The sequence below is a fragment of the Panulirus ornatus genome, chromosome 10 (assembly GCF_036320965.1).
Source record: "Panulirus ornatus isolate Po-2019 chromosome 10, ASM3632096v1, whole genome shotgun sequence".
Classification (NCBI taxonomy): domain Eukaryota; kingdom Metazoa; phylum Arthropoda; class Malacostraca; order Decapoda; family Palinuridae; genus Panulirus; species Panulirus ornatus.
This window is the reverse complement of record NC_092233.1, coordinates 9,442,741-9,461,768: the sequence shown is the minus strand read 5'-3', so window position 1 is coordinate 9,461,768 and position 19,028 is coordinate 9,442,741. Positions and strand designations below refer to the sequence as shown.

General features: G+C 37.4%; 1 protein-coding gene across 3 annotated transcripts in view; it reads left to right on the top strand.

Moving 5' to 3' along the window:
* SMC2 (structural maintenance of chromosomes 2) overlaps nt 1-19,028 on the top strand; it is a 150,533-nt gene that overhangs the window by 58,814 nt on the left and 72,691 nt on the right. The window contains exons 1-4 of one of the 3 annotated variants that reach the window (XM_071665524.1): nt 2,013-2,165; nt 5,452-5,649; nt 15,432-15,581; nt 15,852-16,013. In XM_071665524.1, coding sequence (XP_071521625.1) covers nt 5,482-5,649; nt 15,432-15,581; nt 15,852-16,013 — 480 coding nt within the window. In that variant the 5' untranslated portion in view covers nt 2,013-2,165; nt 5,452-5,481. Of the gene's footprint in view, nt 1-2,012; nt 2,166-2,460; nt 2,654-5,451; nt 5,650-15,431; nt 15,582-15,851; nt 16,014-19,028 lie in introns of those variants that run through there. The other 2 variants (XM_071665526.1, XM_071665525.1) reach the window with 2 other exon arrangements.

The following is a 19,028-nucleotide window of genomic DNA, read 5'->3' as shown; positions in this document are numbered from 1 at the left end:
TGTGGGCGGGGTTGACTGTGGAAGGCTGAGGGCGAATAGGCCAGAGTGGTTTGGGATGGTGTCAGGCGTCTTGTAAGTCCACTCGATGTGTTTGGTTCAACGTTAAAGGTAAGGTACGTGCTGGTGTGGGTTGGGACTCTTCTGCCGAGTGCACGGTGATGCTTTGTTACAAGCCCTGGGAGTTATTTAGTTGCTCTAGCTTGCGTTTGCACGAGCCATTTTTTTTTCCACTTCAGTTGAGGCATGTACTATTGATGTAACCGCTCTGCACGTTTCTTTGACACTGTGATGCCCATTACACCGGAGGGGAGGAGGGGATCGTAATAGTGTTTTATATGGCAACATCAAAGAACTAAAAGGAATCTTTGTTAATGGACATTGGGCAGATCAGTCTGCCAAATGTAGATCAGTGAAAGCGCAGAACATTTTGAAACATTCATCTGAACACCTACCGAAGACTATACAAGGAATTGACTCGGTTGTGTATATCCTCTGGACCTCACCACTTCACTACATTGCATTAAACATCTAAAGCAACCTCCCCCTTCCCCTCGAGGATCCAGCTCCAAGCAATTTTCTTACTTTATTCAAACATTTTCCTACGTATAAAAGTAGTAGTGATGGATTTTATCGTGTTTCTTTACCTTTCCAGTCTGATATTAAGTAATGACATAATATGCCTGCCTTTGGCTCTCATATTTTGGAAGAAAGGCCTTACATAGGCAATTTAGTAACGTTGGGGCACCATAGGTCTCCAGGGGCATGTCCATGTCGACATGGGTGATCGTCCCCCTTCCAGCTATTCAGTATATAATAAACTAATAATGTTGATGATTTATGTAATCTTACAATTATTCTAGCCACTTTAATCCCTGGAAAGGAAAAATAAATGTATATGTATGTATAAACTGTTTGAATGATTTACATTACTTTTCAGTGAAATTAAGAATTCTGTGCCTAAGAAAGCATTTTGATATCTATCTATCTATCTATCTATATATATATATATATATATATATATATATATATATATATATATATATATATATTATATTATATATATATATATATATATATATATATATATATATAGAGAGAGAGAGAGAGAGAGAGAGAGAGAGAGAGAGAGAGAGAGAGAGAGAATACTTCCCACATATTCCCTGCGAGTCGTAGAAGGCGACTAAAAGGGGAGGGAGTGTGGTACGGGAAGTCCTCCTCCCCAGTTTTTACTTTTCCAAAAGAGGGAACAGAGAAGGGGGCCAAGTGAGGCTTTTCTCTCTAAGGCACAGTCCTCTGTTCTTAACGCTAACTCGCTGACGCGGAAAATGGCGAATATTTATAAGAAAAATAACTATGAATATATACATGCATATATATGTATATGTCTGTGTATGTATATGTATGTATACGTTGAAATGTATATGTGCGTGTGTGGGCGTTTATGTATATACATGTGTATTTGGGTGGATTGGGCCATTCGTCTGTTCCCTTGAGCTACCTCGCTAACGCTTCTGTGATTATTATTAGTATCGGCTATTTTTTGTTAATATTGAATACCATATGTATATTTTCATTAAAAAATGGTCTCTAGCCTAATAATGAACTTAATACTGTACAATGGTTGTATTCAAATTTATGAAAATATGATCATTATTGATTTAATATAACGTCCAAATAACCCGAATGTGTTCTTTTGTTTGCACCTTTCCGTTATTATCTTGGCGAGTTCATGAATTCGCTTTTCCTCACCGTAGTCAAAACATATATACGCCTCTGTCTCACTGACCCTTTCTTCTCTACTTATCCAGTAATCACTTACCCATAATGATTTACAGTCCTTCCATTTCCCCTTCTTTAGCCCTAGTAACTTTCATAATATTATAGGGACCCCTTTAAAGTTGTAGTTTTCTTTGTTTTCAATGTTTGTATACAACGTTACTGGGAAATCAAATCAAAGCTTGTATAACCTTTAAATCTAGTGAGACAAAAACGATAGAACAACAATTTCAATATCTTATCTATGATTATGTAATTTGAAAATTTATTCTTGGTGAAAGATAGTATAAGAAATTTGAAGGTAAAGAGTTTACGTATATTGTTGGTATACATTTGAGTATGAGTGAAATTGGCGCGCTGTCAGTACATTAGATGTTTAAATTCATTGGGTAAGTTTACAAATGTGTATGTTTAAAGTAGTATTATTTGTCTTACAGTATGGATACCTAGGATAGACTTGTTTGTTAGTCAGCTCTGTATATAAGTAATGCACCATTAAGACTCATTTGCATTCACCTTGGAATAGCAGTTTATCACTTTATTACTCCGTTAGTAAATTGCATTTGCAGTATACCACCTACCCCAACTTCAAAACGTTTTTTTTTTTTTTTTCTTCGCCGTCGGGTCACATGATATATTGCCAACAAAATGGTTTTCGACGTCGATTATTGTTTCATGCGCTGCCTCTGAGTTACACTGTGAGAGACTAGGGTCTAGGAGCCAAGTGGGACCGAAAGGATCGAAGTGACGTTTGCGCCCCATAGGACAGCCGCCACACCTAACATTCACTCCACAGGATATTGCGTAGAGCAATCCAGGCCAATGTACATCCTAACCTAATCCAAAGTTGAGGGTGAGCTTTAAGGATCTGGTTAAGGTGAGCATTGTCCAGGACAATTGCCACTTGAGGCATCAAAATCACAGTGGTCCTCGTTGGTTTAACTGTTTAACCCATCTTTTTGTCAGACTTAAGACTGCAAAAGTCCTTCTGCAACCTGAGAAGACTTACCTACAATTCAAATTAGTTGTTTCATTGTGAAGAATTCTATTTTAAAAGAATTAATTTTTTTTTTGCAAAATCTATTAGAAAATTTGTTGGTTAGTCTGTTTTAGTTCTGCATTGACACTAACCTTGGGAAATGGCGATTCAGGATTCAGGTGTTCTTTATAATACTTTGTAATTACAGAAATAAAAAGTCTGATTTGTCATATTTGATTTTGACACTAGTCTTTTTTGATATCTTGATTGAATCAAAATATGTTGCTCCAGAGATATTCCTGAAAATGTACAGCCACCATAGCACAATATCGAAATCAATATACAGACAGCACAGTAACAGCTGCGTAACCCTTAGAGACTAATATAATGTTGGTATAGTTCTTGTATGATTTATGCTATTAGGTGAGGATTTTATTGGTTCTGTTGATTTACAAGCATATGATGTACTCTGATAGCAATAAAACCAACATTTTCTAATGTATACATACTCTTCATTGCTTTTTTTGATATCATTGAAAAAATATGATGATCCAAATCTGACTGCAACTGTTATTGTATTTCCAAAATGCTACGCTAAAATTGCAGAACACAATTAGTCAATATTGAGAACTTATGGCTGATCATATATATATGTGTATATAGGTATCCCTGGGGATAGGGGATTAAGAATACTTCCCACGTATTCCCTGCGTGTCGTAGAAGGCGACTAAAAGGGGAGGGAGCGGGGGGCTGGAAATCCTCCCCTCTCTTTTTTTTTTTTTAATTTTCCAAAAGAAGGAACAGAGGGGGCCAGGTGAGGATATTCCAAAAAAGGCCCAATCCTCTGTTCTTAACACTACCTCGCTATCGCGGGAAACGGCGAATAGTATGAAAAAAAAAAAATATATATATATATATATATATATATATATATATATATATATATATATATATATATATATATATATATATATATATGTATGTGTGTGTGTGTATATGACAGCTAGAGACTGAGTGTTATCAAATTTGGCCTTTTTTGTCTTTTCCTAGAACTACCTTGCCGGGTGGGGGATGCTATTTCATGTGTGGCGGGGTGGTGATGGGAATGGATGAAGGTGGCAAGTATGAATATGTACACGTGTATATATATGTATATGTCTGTATGTATATGTTGAAATATATCGGTATGTATATTGCGAGGTAGTGCAAGGAAACAGACGAAAGAATGGCCCAACCCACCCACATACACATGTATATACATACACAGACATATACATATGTACACATGTTCACAATTCATAATTGCTGCCGTTATTCATTCCCGTCACCACCCCGTCACACATGAAATGACAACCCCCTCCTCCCGCATGCGCGCGAGGTAGCGCTAGGAAAAGACAACAAAGGCCACATTCATTCACTCAGTCTCTAGCTTCATGTATAATGCACCGAAAACCACAGCTCCCTTTCCACATCCAGGCCCCACAAAACTTTCCATGGTTTACCCTAGACGCTTGTCATGCCCTAGTTCAATCCGTTGACAGCACGTCTACACCGGTATACCAGTGTAACAACTAGCAATTAGCATTAAACCATTGATGGCTGTAAGTAGATTTTTGTGGATCTTGAAATGAAGGAAAGTACATTTTTTATCCTGGAGCTGTTGTTCAGATTCTTTTTTGATCGTTGGAGAAACTAACACTTTGTACAGTCAGCAAAGCAAGTATCTTCCCAAGTTTTGGTTGTCCATTTTGGAAAAGTTGAGCCATCCAACACATGCATATGTGACACAAGTAAGCATTTGGCAAGCCTGAGGAACCTTGGATACTAGGTACCAGTTGCATTGTACATTTCTGTTATCTCCTTTCATTTCTTCATGGTTTTGTGCCTAATACTTGTTGCTATTTCCATACTGGCTGTTGTTTGGTCATGGGGGATTACTTTTAATGATGTAGATTGAAAGTTTGGTACACTATGGTCCCAGTAAAAAAAAAAGTTATGAAACACTCAAGTTTAAGACTCATTGCTGGGAATGATTCATGAATCAGAATCATGAGGGACGTATTTCTTACTCACCAACAATTTATCTATATTTGGATAGTTCACATAATTGGGGAACATCTTGGAATCACATGATTAGTTTTAAGATAACTTAGATGTGCATTTGATATTCAGTCAATGTGTTGCTCTTTTCTCTTATAACACTAATCTCAGTTATTTCAATAACTTAGATGTGCTTTTAATATTCAGTCAATGTTTTGCTTGTTTTCTCTTATAACTGTAATCTCAGGTATTTCAATAACTTAGATGTGCTTTTGATATTCAGTCAATGTTTTGTTTGTTTTCTCTTATAACAGTAATCTCAGATATTGCAAGTTCTGAATTTGGCAGGAGCTTCTTTATGTTCAGGCATACCACCCAACCTGATGTAGTTGAAATAAGGCCATAATTAAGTTTTTACCTGTTTTAGATACTCCTCAGATGAAACTGGTAAGATGGTTATTTTGCTGACTGTGTGTGATCCCAGTGAACACATTCATCTACATCTTTTCTTAAATGTGATATTTATTTAAGTTTCTTTGGCCTTTGTAGGCTTTTGCATGTGACAGCCATATCTATCAAAATGAAGGATTAGTTTCATAATGAGCTATTTTGACATAAGTACATTATTATTTCCAATCGAATTCCTTTCTTTACAGAGGGACCCCATATAGTGACACCTGTGCAAGATGTATATCAAATCTATGGTGATAGATGGCTTTAAAAGTTATGGTCAGCGCACTGAAATTAATGGCTTTGATTCCCTTTTTAATGCCATCACAGGTCTTAATGGTTCAGGGAAATCCAATATCTTGGATGCTATTTGCTTCCTGCTTGGCATCACAAATCTCAGCCAGGTAAGTTAATGTACTTGGAAATCAGACTTTAACTTATGAGAAAATTTGTATAATACTCACAGGATTGACTGACTTTAAAAGAATGGTACTCCAAGAAACTGTTCAGCCCAGTACATGAATTAATAACCTAACATTTAAGACCATAGACAAATATAATACATGTTTGCATTATGCTCTTTACAGTACAGATGTGATTGTATACCAGAGATAGCCATATTTTGGTGTATCCTGTTCAGCCACGATTTCTTATCTCGCCCTTTCTCCAGCCTCAATCTTGTTTTCTGTTGTACCAGAAAGTACTGTAGAGGTGGGCTTTATCTTATGAGTGGGTTACTTTCCTAGAAAATCCATCAAAAGTCAAATCCATTATAAGTCAAACCATTGAACGATGTATAAGAGTTATGTTCCTAACCAAATTTTCCCAGCATAACTCTTCTGGATGGATTATGCTGTCCTAGAGACAGCAGTGAAAAATGCCAAAAATTGCAGGCAATAGGTCAGTGTATTCTTAACTCCAAAAACTTTTTCTTTTAAAATTGTAATATAATGAAATACTTCTACATTATAAATATTCATGGAATATATTGAAATGTTTCATGATAATTCCCCCGAGCCAACAGATACCAAATGAATATGAAGCAATTAATGACACTTTTTTCTCTAAATGTACTCGTTTGATTACAGGCCTCAATGATTCCCCCAAAATTTTACAACTAAATATTCGTTTTCAGCATGAAAAATGGTCATTACACCAAGGTTTTCAAGCAAATATGTTACACTGTAAAAATACCAAAAATTTAAGATAGTGTATTTTTTAGTTAAAAATTCTTTCTTTTAAGATTGTAATATAACATAAGAAATTCCTCCTTACTTGAAATAATCTTAGAAAGTACCTCATAGTGTTTCCTTTAGCTGATGCATACCCAATAATTACGGAGGAAATATTGACACTATCTTTTTAAAATGTTATCATTTCATTACAGGCCTCAGTGATCCCAAAACAATATTTCAACCCGATTCTTATTCAGCATGAAAAATAACCCTTATATTGATGTTTTCATGCAATTTATTACCTTATGAAAATACCAAAATTGCATGTGATATATAGTTCAGGGAATTTTTTCACCCTAAAGACTTTTTTTTAGGATTGTAATATGATACAGTGAAACACTTCTTGAAATAATCATGGAAAATATCTCGTAATGCTTCATTTAGCTGATAGATACCAAAGGAATATGAAGCGAATAATGACAAATTCTTTAGAATGTAATCATTTAATTTCAAGTTGTAATGACCCACAAATAATATTACAACTGCAGATTCATATTCACCATGAAAAGTAGTCCTTATAACTGAGATGCTCATGGAAATCTATCAAATTTTGAAAAGTACCAAAATTGCAGGTAAATTTGGCAAAGATGAAAAAAATTACAGGTAAATTTTGATTTAATGAAATGCTTGGATACTTGAAATAATCTCTAGAAATATATCATAGTGGTTCCTCTAGCTGACAGATACCTAATAGATTCAAAGTGAATAATGATGCAATCTTCATTCAAGACTTGATGACCCCAAAACAATATTTCAACCCCAGATTTGTATTCAGCATGAAAAATAGTCCTTATACTGAGGTTCTCAATCAAATATATTACCCTTTAAATAATACTAATAAAAATTTAACACAAAAACTTTTTCTTTAAAAATTGTAATATAGTATAATGAAACACTTCTTATTTATTATACTTAACTGCAGTCTCTGGCGTTAGTGAGGTAGCGCAAGGAAACATACGAGGAGTGGCCCAACCCATCCACATATATATATATACATAAATGTAGCTTAGACATTGAAGCTTATTGATAGTGGTGAAATTGATGAGAACTGCTATTGACGTTTGTGTGAATAAATTGTACATTTCCTTTTCCATAGCCAGAGGTTGAACCATTATGTGACATTTATTTTTTTCATTCATTTCAAGCTAAAAGTTTGTTTTCTAAATTGTTTCTTACATTTTTCATATGTATATATATGTATGTGTGTGTGTGTGTGTGTATGTGCGTATGTGTGTGTATGTGTGTGTATGTGTATATGTATATATATATGTATATTATCCCTGGGGATAGGGGTGAAAGAATACTTCCCACGTATTCCTCGCGTGTCGTAGAAAGCGACTAGAGGGGACGGGAGCGGGGGGCCGGAAATCCTCCCCTCCTTGTATTAACTTTCTAAAATGGGAAACAGAAGAAGGAGTCACGCGGGGAGTGCTCATCCTCCTCGAAGGCTCAGAGTGGGGTGCCTAAATGTGTGTGGATGTAACCAAGATGTGAAAAAAGGAGAGATAGGTAGTATGTTTGAGGAAAGGAACCTGGATGTTTTGGCTCTGAGTGAAACGAAGCTCAAGGGTAAAGGGGAAGAGTGGTTTGGAAATGTCTGGGGAGTGAAGTCAGGGGTTAGTGAGAGGACAAGAGCAAGGGAAGGAGTAGCAATACTCCTGAAACAGGAGTTGTGGGAGTATGTGATAGAATGTAAGAAAGTAAATTCTCGATTAATATGGGTAAAATTGAAAGTTGATGGAGAGAGGTGGGTGATTATTGGTGCATATGCACCTGGGCATGAGAAGAAAGATCATGAGAGGCAAGTGTTTTGGGAGCAGCTGAATGAGTGTGTTAGCGGTTTTGATGCACGAGACCGGGTTATAGTGATGGGTGATTTGAATGCAAAGGTGAGTAATGTGGCAGTTGAGGGAATAATTGGTATGCATGGGGTGTTCAGTGTTGTAAATGGAAATGGTGAAGAGCTTGTAGATTTATGTGCTGAAAAAGGACTGATGATTGGGAATACCTGGTTTAAAAAGCGAGATATACATAAGTATACTTATGTAAGTAGGAGAGATGGCCAGAGAGCGTTATTGGATTACGTGTTAATTGACAGGCGTGCGAAAGAGAGACTTTTGGATGTTAATGTGCTGAGAGGTGCAACTGGAGGGATGTCTGATCATTATCTTGTGGAGGCTAAGGTGAAGATTAGTATGGGTTTTCAGAAAAGAGGAGTGAATGTTGGGGTGAAGAAGGTGGTGAGAGTAAGTGAGCTTGGGAAGGAGACCTGTGTGGGGAAGTACCAGGAGAGACTGTGTACAGAATGGAAAAAGGTGAGAACAATGGAAGTAAGGGGAGTGGGGGAGGAATGGGATGTATTTAGGGAATCAGTGATGGATTGTGCAAAAGATGCTTGTGGCATGAGAAGAGTGGGAGGTGGGCTGTTTAGAAAGGGTAGTGAGTGGTGGGATGAAAAAGTAAGAGTATTAGTGAAAGAGAAGAGAGAGGCATTTGGACGATTTTTGCAGGGAAAAAATGCAATTGAGTGGGAGAAGTATAAAAGAAAGAGACAGGAGGTCAAGAGAAAGGTGCAAGAGGTGAAAAAAAGGGCAAATGAGAGTTGGGGTGAGAGACTATCAGTAAATTTTAGGGAGAATAAAAAGATGTTCTGGAAGGAGGTAAATAAAGTGCGTAAGACAAGGGAGCAAATGGGAACTTCAGTGAAGGGCGTAAATGGGGAGGTGATAACAAGTAGTGGTGATGTGAGAAGGAGATGGAATGAGTATTTTGAAGGTTTGTTGAATGTGTCTGATGACAGAGTGGCAGATATAGGGTGTTTTGGTCGAGGTGGTGTGCAAAGTGAGAGGGTTAGGGGAAATGATTTGGTAAACAGAGAAGAGGTAGTAAAAGCTTTGCGGAAGATGAAAGCCGGCAAGGCAGCAGGATTGGATGGTATTGCAGTGGAATCTATTAAAAAAGGGGGTGACTGTATTGTTGACTGGTTGGTAAGGTTATTTAATGTATGTATGACTCATGGTGAGGTGCCTGAGGATTGGCGGAATGCGTGCATAGTGCCATTGTACAAAGGCAAAGGGGATAAGAGTGAGTGCTCAAATTACAGAGGTATAAGTTTGTTGAGTATTCCTGGTAAATTATATGGGAGGGTATTGATTGAGAGGGTGAAGGCATGTACAGAGCATCAGATTGGGGAAGAGCAGTGCGGTTTCAGAAGTGGTAGAGGATGTGTGGATCAGGTGTTTGCTTTGAAGAATGTATGTGAGAAATACTTAGAAAAGCAAATGGATTTGTATGTAGCATTTATGGATCTGGAGAAGGCATATGATAGAGTTGATAGAGATGCTCTGTGGAAGGTATTAAGAATATATGGTGTGGGAGGCAAGTTGTTAGAAGCAGTGAAAAGTTTTTATCGAGGATGTAAGGCATGTGTACGTGTAGGAAGAGAGGAAAGTGATTGGTTCTCAGTGAATGTAGGTTTGCGGCAGGGGTGTGTGATGTCTCCATGGTTGTTTAATTTGTTTATGGATGGGGTTGTTAGGGAGGTAAATGCAAGAGTCCTGGAAAGAGGGGCAAGTATGAAGTCTGTTGGGGATGAGAGAGCTTGGGAAGCGAGTCAGTTGTTGTTCGCTGATGATACAGCGCTGGTGGCTGATTCATGTGAGAAACTGCAGAAGCTGGTGACTGAGTTTGGTAAAGTGTGTGGAAGAAGAAAGTTAAGAGTAAATGTGAATAAGAGCAAGGTTATTAGGTACAGTAGGGTTGAGGGTCAAGTCAATTGGGAGGTGAGTTTGAATGGAGAAAAACTGGAGGAAGTGAAGTGTTTTAGATATCTGGGAGTGGATCTGTCAGCGGATGGAACCATGGAAGCGGAAGTGGATCATAGGGTGGGGGAGGGGGCGAAAATTTTGGGAGCCTTGAAAAATGTGTGGAAGTCGAGAACATTATCTCGGAAAGCAAAAATGGGTATGTTTGAAGGAATAGTGGTTCCAACAATGCTGTATGGTTGCGAGGCGTGGGCTATGGATAGAGTTGTGCGCAGGAGGATGGATGTGCTGGAAATGAGATGTTTGAGGACAATGTGTGGTGTGAGGTGGTTTGATCGAGTAAGTAACGTAAGGGTAAGAGAGATGTGTGGAAATAAAAAGAGCGTGGTTGAGAGAGCAGAAGAGGGTGTTTTGAAATGGTTTGGGCACATGGAGAGAATGAGTGAGGAAAGATTGACCAAGAGGATATATGTGTCGGAGGTGGAGGGAACGAGGAGAAGAGGGAGACCAAATTGGAGGTGGAAAGATGGAGTGAAAAAGATTTTGTGTGATCGGGGCCTGAACATGCAGGAGGGTGAAAGGAGGGCAAGGAATAGAGTGAATTGGAGCGATGTGGTATACAGGGGTTGACGTGCTGTCAGTGGATTGAATCAAGGCATGTGAAGCGTCTGGGGTAAACCATGGAAAGCTGTGTAGGTATGTATATTTGCGTGTGTGGACGTGTGTATGTACATGTGTATGGGGGGGGGTTGGGCCATTTCTTTCGTCTGTTTCCTTGCGCTACCTCGCAAACGCGGGAGACAGCGACAAAGTATAAAAAAAAAAAAAAAAAAAAAAAAAAAAAAAATGCCCACACACGTACATATACATACACAGACATATACATATACCTATGTACATTATTAACTACACAAAGAATTATAACCTTGATATTAGTGAAGGTCTATACAAATTTGATAGCTTTAGTGTTGATAAAATTTGTAAACAATTCCCCTTCTTGTTCACATAAGTTTATGATACGCTCATTGTCTATCTTGGACGATCACATGTTTACCAAATGGTGTCCTAGCTGTGTCTCTTCGTTGTATATCAGCTGACTTATATTTATTTCTCGTATTTCCCCTGATGATGTGATTATTACACAAAAGTGCACTTGGGAACTTACCATGTTTCATTTTCTCCGTGGACTCGTAGGAAAATATGCACATGTACATATCCATACAAGCTGCCTTCATTCATTCCCATCGCTGCCCCGCAACACACGAAATAGCATCGCCCCCAGCAAGGCAGTGCCAGGAACAGACAAAAAAGGCCACATTTGTTCACACTCAGTCTCTAGCTGTCATGTGTAATGCACCAAAACCACAATTCCGTAATTATTTTGAGAAGCATTTCAGTTTCGTTATATTTTAAGACAGAAAGTTCTTTGGCTAAAAAAAATTTCTGAGAGTAATAGATGTGCTTGAAGACCTCAGTAGTTAGTAGGCAGCCAACGACCAGGGAGGTATATTACCAGAACTACCCATCTGGATGTCGGGAGGGTTAGTGACAGCTGCTTAGTGAGGTAGCCCTTCATTGGTTGCCAAGTTGCACTCCTTTGACCTAAGTAGCTGCCATTCTCTCTTCTTCACCCACACATAGATTACTGGCATTCTGTCTACAAACAAACAGTCTTTCTTTGTCGCATGTAACACACGAGAACACTTAATTCACACAGCTCATTCTTCATAACTCTAGGTTTTCTTGCAGTGAGCACTATTTGCTAGACCTGACTTTTAGCAAAATGGTAGGAGCAGGAGATAGAAGTATATGGTAGGAACATGTTGGCAGGAGCATTAGGTAGAAAGAAAATTAGGTAGAAATAGTAGATAGGAGCATTAGGTAGAAGTAGTTGGTTGGAACATTAGGTAGGAACCTCTGCAAACACTGCCAGAGTTACCCTCTACCAGTGGCCTGTTGAGGGTGAGGCCCTAAAGGCTAAGAAGTAGCAGTGGAGCTCACTAGTTATGGAGACTATTGCCATGGCCACTCCCTTAAGGAACTTCTAAATGGAACAGGCATCAGAGATATAGATAGATGGATAGAAACCTCAATGGTCACTGCCTGTAAACCTCTGTTTCATTAAGTCCAATAATACGGATTTAAAAACTGATTATTTGCTTTGTTTTTATTGGGTATATGTCAGCTTGTGGAAGCATTATGAGATATTTTTCATGGTTATTTAAAGTATGTAAAAGTTTCATTACGTTATATTTCAAGTTTAAGAAAAAATTTAGGGCTAAAAAATACCCTGAACATTACCTGCAATTTTTCATATTTTTCTGAGGGTAATAGATTTACTTGAAAACGTTAATATATAGGACTAGTTTTTGTGCTGAATACGAATCTGGGGGTTGCAATTTTGTCTGGGGATCATTAAGGCCTGTAATTAAGGATGTAAAGATTGTGATTATATGCTTCATATTTATTAGGTATTTGTCAGCGTGGGGAAGCATTATGAGATAATTTCTCATGATTTTTACAAACAAAAGCATTCCATTATATTTTATTTGAAGTTGAATACAAAGACATATTGTATCTTGTATTTTTCCAAGGATAATGTATTTACTTGGAAATATATAAGGCCTGTTTTTCATGCTGAATACAATTTTTTTTTTTTTTTTTTTTTTTTTTTTTTTTTTTTTTGCCGCTGTCTCCCGCATTTGCGAGGTAGCGCAAGGAAACAGACAAAAGAAATGGCCCAACCCACCCCCATACACATGTATATACATACGTCCACACACGCAAATATACACACCTACACAGCTTTCCATGGTTTACCCCAGACGCTTCACATGTCTTGATTCAATCCACTGACAGCACGTCAACCCCGGTATACCACATCGCTCCATTCACTCTATTCCTTGCCCTCCTTTCACCCTCCTGCATGTTCAGGCCCCGATCACACAAAATCTGTTTCACTTCATCTTTCCACCTCCAATTTGGTCTCCCTCTTCTCCTCGTTCCCTCCACCTCCGACACATATATCCTCTTGGTCAATCTTTCCTCACTCATTCTCTCCATGTGCCCAGACCATTTCAAAACACCCTCTTCTGCTCTCTCAACCACGCTCTTTTTATTTCCACACATCTCTCTTACCCTTACGTTACTTACTCGATCAAACCACCTCACACCACACATTGTCCTCAAACATCTCATTTCCAGCACATCCATCCTCCTGCGCACAACTCTATCCATAGCCCACGCCTCGCAACCATACAACATTGTTGGAACCACTATTCCTTCAAACATACCCATTTTTGCTTTCCGAGATAATGTTCTCGACTTCCACACATTCTTCAAGGCTCCCAGAATTTTCGCCCCCTCCCCCACCCTATGATCCACTTCCGCTTCCATGGTTCCATCTGCTGCCAGATCCACTCCCAGATATCTAAAACACTTCACTTCCTCCAGTTTTTCTCCATTCAAACTCACCTCCCAACTGACTTGACCCTCAACCCTACTGTACCTAATAACCTTGCTCTTATTCACATTTACTCTTAACTTTCTTCTTTCACACACTTTACCAAACTCAGTCACCAGCTTCTGCAGTTTCTCACATGAATCAGCCACCAGCGCTGTATCATCAGCGAACAACAACTGACTCACTTCCCAAGCTCTCTCATCCCCAACAGACTTCATACAAATATGTGGTCAAAATATTGTCTGGGAATCATTTAGCCTTGTAATTAAGTATTTAAAGATTTTATGACTTTGTTTCTTATTTATTAGGTGTATGTTGGCTCGGGAAAGAATCATAAGATATTTTCTGTGATTATTTCAAGTATAAAAGCATTTCCTAATGCTATATAAGAAGTTTAAGGCAAAATGTTTCTAAGGCTAAGAAATACCTTGAACTGTTACCTGCAATTTTTGGTATTTATCTAAGGGTAACTGATTAGCTTGAAAGTCTCAGTATAAGGCCTACTTTTCATGCTGAATACCAATCTGGGGTTGAAATACTGTCTGAGGATCATTAAGGCCTGTAATGTAGAATTTAAAGATTCTGTGATTATTTGCTTTGTATTTATTGGCTACCTGTCAGCTTGGGGAAGAGTTATGAGATATTTTCCTTGATTATTTGAAGTATAGATTATTTGAAGTTGAAGACAAAAAGTTTTTTAGGTTAAAGAATACCCTGAAGTATTACCTACAATTTTTTTTATTTTTCAGAGGAAAACAGATTTGCTTGAAAACCTCAGTATACATATTTTTCATGCTGAATACAAATTTGGGGTCAAAATATTGTATAGGGTCATTAAGGCCTGTAATTACGTATTAAAGATTGCATGACTATTCACCTCATATATATTGGATATCTGTTGGCTTGGGGATGTATTATGAGATATTTTCCTGTTATTAAGTAAGGTCTGTTTAAAGATTTTTTTTTTTTTTTATATTTGCGTCATATTTATTGGATGTCTGTCAGCTAGGGGAAGAATTTTGAGATATTTTCCAACATTATTTCAAGTATAGAAATGTTTCGTTACATTACAGTTTCAAAAGAAAAAAGTTTTAGGGTCTGAAAGCATACTCTTAAGTGCTTATATTTTAATGAGATTGTGTCACTATCTGCTTTGTATTTATACTGTTGGCTAGGGGAAGCTTTATGACATATTTTCCGTGATTATGTTAAGTATTGAAGCTTTTCATTTTATCACAGTATTAAAAGCAAAAGTTTTTGGAGCTAAAAAGATACCCTGATCTGAAAGTTTTAGCATTTTTCATGGGGTAATACATCTAATTTATCTCCTATGTGTGGCTTTATATATGAATAGGGTAATTTGGATCAGGAGGTAAGTAATCATTGAGGGTAAGTTTAACTTCGTTTTGTTTATAAGTTTTCCCTATATTCCCCCTTTTTGTGGGTATACTTTTTTTTGTTCATATGGTTCTTTCCATAGATGGGAAATGTAATTTTAATTATGAAAAAAAATAACTATAAGCAGGGTTCTCTGATTATCCATTTGTTTCCCTTCCTTTCCTTCCCCTCTTCCCTTTTTGGAATACCATCTTTCCTTACTGGATAATAACAGGCCTGTGTTTTAAGGATATTTCAAATAAGTTCTTCATATCTAATGAATTCTCAAAGAGATAGATGCTGAGAGGTAAGTCGCTTGATGGCTTGTATGTATTCTTTTATTTCAGGTGCGTGCTACTAACTTGCAGGAACTAGTATATAAAAATGGACAAGCAGGTGTGACCAAGGCTACAGTAACGATCACCTTTGACAACATTGACAAGAAACAAAGCCCTATAGGTTATGACCACTATGATGAAGTCACCATTACTCGACAGGTAAGTGTCTACATGAAAACAATCCTGATGAAGGAGGTAATTGCAAGGGTCTTAGAGAGAGGGGTGCATATGCAGTCTGTAAGAGGTGAGGGGGACCCGAGAAATGATTCAGCTGTTGTTTGCTGTTGTCACAGCATTGGTGGTAGATTCGAGTGAGAAACTGGAAAAGTTTGTTATAGAAGAAGTGTAAAGTTGAGTAATAACTAAGGTACTGATCTTATTTTCAAAACTGTTTTAATGAGAATGATTTGCATACTTACTTTCATTCAGGTTGTAATTGGTGGGCGTAACAAGTACATGATAAACGGCACTACAGTCCAGAATAGTAGAGTTCAGGATTTCTTCCGTTCAGTACAGCTCAACGTGAATAACCCACACTTCCTCATTATGCAGGGACGCATAACCAAAGTGCTTAACATGAAGCCTCCAGAGGTATGTTAGTAGAATAACAAAAATGTGTATTTAAAAGATTCCTTTAGATTCTCATAACTATTAGTTGTATTTGTACTTAGGTATAAAGAAACCTAGATTTCTCATGTAAATATTTGAATAATGTATTTAGGGAGACATTGAAGAAGAAAGGTGGAAAGATGGAGTGAAAAAGATTTTGTGTGATCGGGGCCTGAACATGCAGGAGGGTGAAAGGAGGGCAAGGAATAGAGTGAATTAGATCGATGTGGTATACCGGGGTTGACGTGCTGTCAGTGGATTGAATCAGGGCATGTGAAGCGTCTAGGGTAAACCATGGAAAGCTGTGTACGTATGTATATTTGCGTGTGTGGACGTATGTATATACATGTGTATGGGGGTGGGTTGGGCCATTTCTTTCGTCTGTTTCCTTGCGCTACCTCGCAAACGCGGGAGACAGCGGCAAAAAAAAGAAAAAAAAAATTGAAGAAGTAGAACATTGGATAAAAGAGTATTAAGCTATGAGAATGTTTTGTGTGAGTGTTTTTAAAGGGACCTTCTTAGGTAAATAAAAGCTCAAATCTACAGATCTCTTTAACAGATACTGAGGAAGTTGTAGTCTTAGTTTAAGATTTTGCATGATATGTCAGTGTACTGGGTAGGGACATCTGAGAGACCAGTACATATCTGTATTGTGTTTTACAGTTGTATAAGGTCCAAACAGGACAGTGAGACAGGTAGGTCTTCCAGAAATTTTAGTGAATTTGCTCAACCCCTGTGAATTGTATGCATATTAGTGCAGATGAGAGATATATTATTATTATGCATTTTTGGTATAGTGGTTAAAAGTAATTTTTTCATTTCTCACTGTGCCATGAAGGCTTGCTTGTGGCAAAAGTGACAGATTACTAGTATTTGGTGGTGTTGATAATGAGAAGTGTTTCAGAATTAACAGAGAAACAACATTGGGAAGACAACATGAAACTAATAATGATCTGCAGATGGGTCTTACAATTCTGAAACTCCTTCCCATACTTTATTAATCACATATAGAAACACACTCAGAAAGAAAGAATTGCTTATTAGAATATTACAGGAGACTATTGAATTGCCAGATGTATTCTTGATAAAAGAATGGAGAAGAATTGATGGTACAATCAAGACTTAAGGGTTTGAACTGTTACAGTTACATTTGACATGGAGTCATCTTGCCGGAAATTACCTTGTTAGAAGAGCTAAGAAACTTAAAGGCTATATGGAATTTGGTGATGCTATTCATCAGACATGATAAATCATAGGAAGTGAGGGAGAGAAGCAAAGAATAATTTGAGAAGATAAAAAAAAAATGGAGACACCAAATGAATCAAGAGGATGGACCAGTCCTGCTAGCACCACAGAGAGGACAGGACTATAAGAAGATGATGTATTTAAATGATGTATTAAAAGTTAATGGCAAAGAGATGGAATTCAAGAATTTTACAAGGGAAAATGCACCTGATATTGTTGGAGTCGTGGAATTGAAGCTTACTAGAGAGATAAGATCTCACCTACTTTATTCAGAAGGGTACATGATAGTAAGGTGCTAAAGAGAAGGCAAAGGAGTGGTAGGACTGGCTCTCTTAATGAAAGAAGACTTTAAGTTTCAAGAAATAATGGAGGATGGTCCATTGAAACATCACGTAATAGGAAATGAAGATGTAGGGAAGAAGAGCATAGTGGTGTTGATATTATATAATGCTAAGAAAAAATTGATCCTGAACAAATGTGCAACGATGGAACAATCATGATAGTACATGAAGCTGTAAGATATTCACTAATCAGAGATGGCAAAGAACTGATAATGAGGAAAATTTCAGTTATAAGGTGATAGTCTATCAAAATCTGGATTCTCTATGTTGATATTCATGGAGACAAATTTTTGAATTATTTTCCTTTACCAGCATGTCAGTGAGCACCCAGGGTTGAGGTGGACTATTACACCATCATTGCTGGATCTTTTCTTCACACATAGTTACATGGATATTTAGAATATTATGTGTGATACATCAATTGGAAAAGTGACATGTAATGGTCAGAGGTAAAGGAGAGATGACAAAGGACTGAAAATGTATAGAGAGGCAGACAAGGTCTTTTGTGGACGCTGGAATTGATGGATGCTTAGGCTTAATGGTGACTGGTTCAAGTGGGTAGAAGTGTAAAAATAAACAAATGGCAAACCACTCAACCTTACTTTTTGTATGCTTGCAGAGAACTGATGCTTGGTTTGTTGTGCAGCATCAACACCCAGTGGCATGCAAGTCAGCTAGGCTTGCATTATAATGAAAAAATGGGAGCAGTTCAAGTGCCTGCACTATATTGAGATTGGTATACTGATTCGCGTTATATCACTGTATAACTGTTTAACTGCATGAGATGGGGATGTATTGTTTTCAAAGAAAAAAGCATTTACAGCCAAACCTTAAATCTAGCAAAATTCTAAAACCCCCTTAGCATACCTAGACAATTAAGCCAACCAATGGAGTAATAAAAAGTTGAAAGATTAAGATAAGGGGAAAGCTAAAAAAAGAGAATGAACAATTTTGGAAAACTTTGTGTTCCAATTTTTTTTAGTTTATCAGCTATAGTATTATTCATGTTCACTTTCCAGTTTCACCAATGTAAAGCTTTGAAATGCCTTACCAGTCTTTTTTAAAACTTACAGTGATTAGGTGGTTTGTTCTTGGCAAAAACCTAAGTTGACTGTATAGAAAACTAAAATGAATTTCAATTCAGAATTATTTTTCTCATTTTTTCTGGTTTTATATGAAAGAGAAACCAGTTTTACATGGAATGTTGTTTTTTTAGGAAAGATTAATTGGCTGCCAAAAAACTCTATCCAAAGAATAACGCAGAGCACAGCTATTCTGTTCCAGAAGTTCACTTTTCATCCCATACTTGGGAGGAGATAGTGTTATTAGTAAGTTGATGAGCAATGATGTTTACAAACCTTACCCTTAAAAGTAGAAAAGTTATTCAAAGAAGGTAAGACAAAAGGAGGAA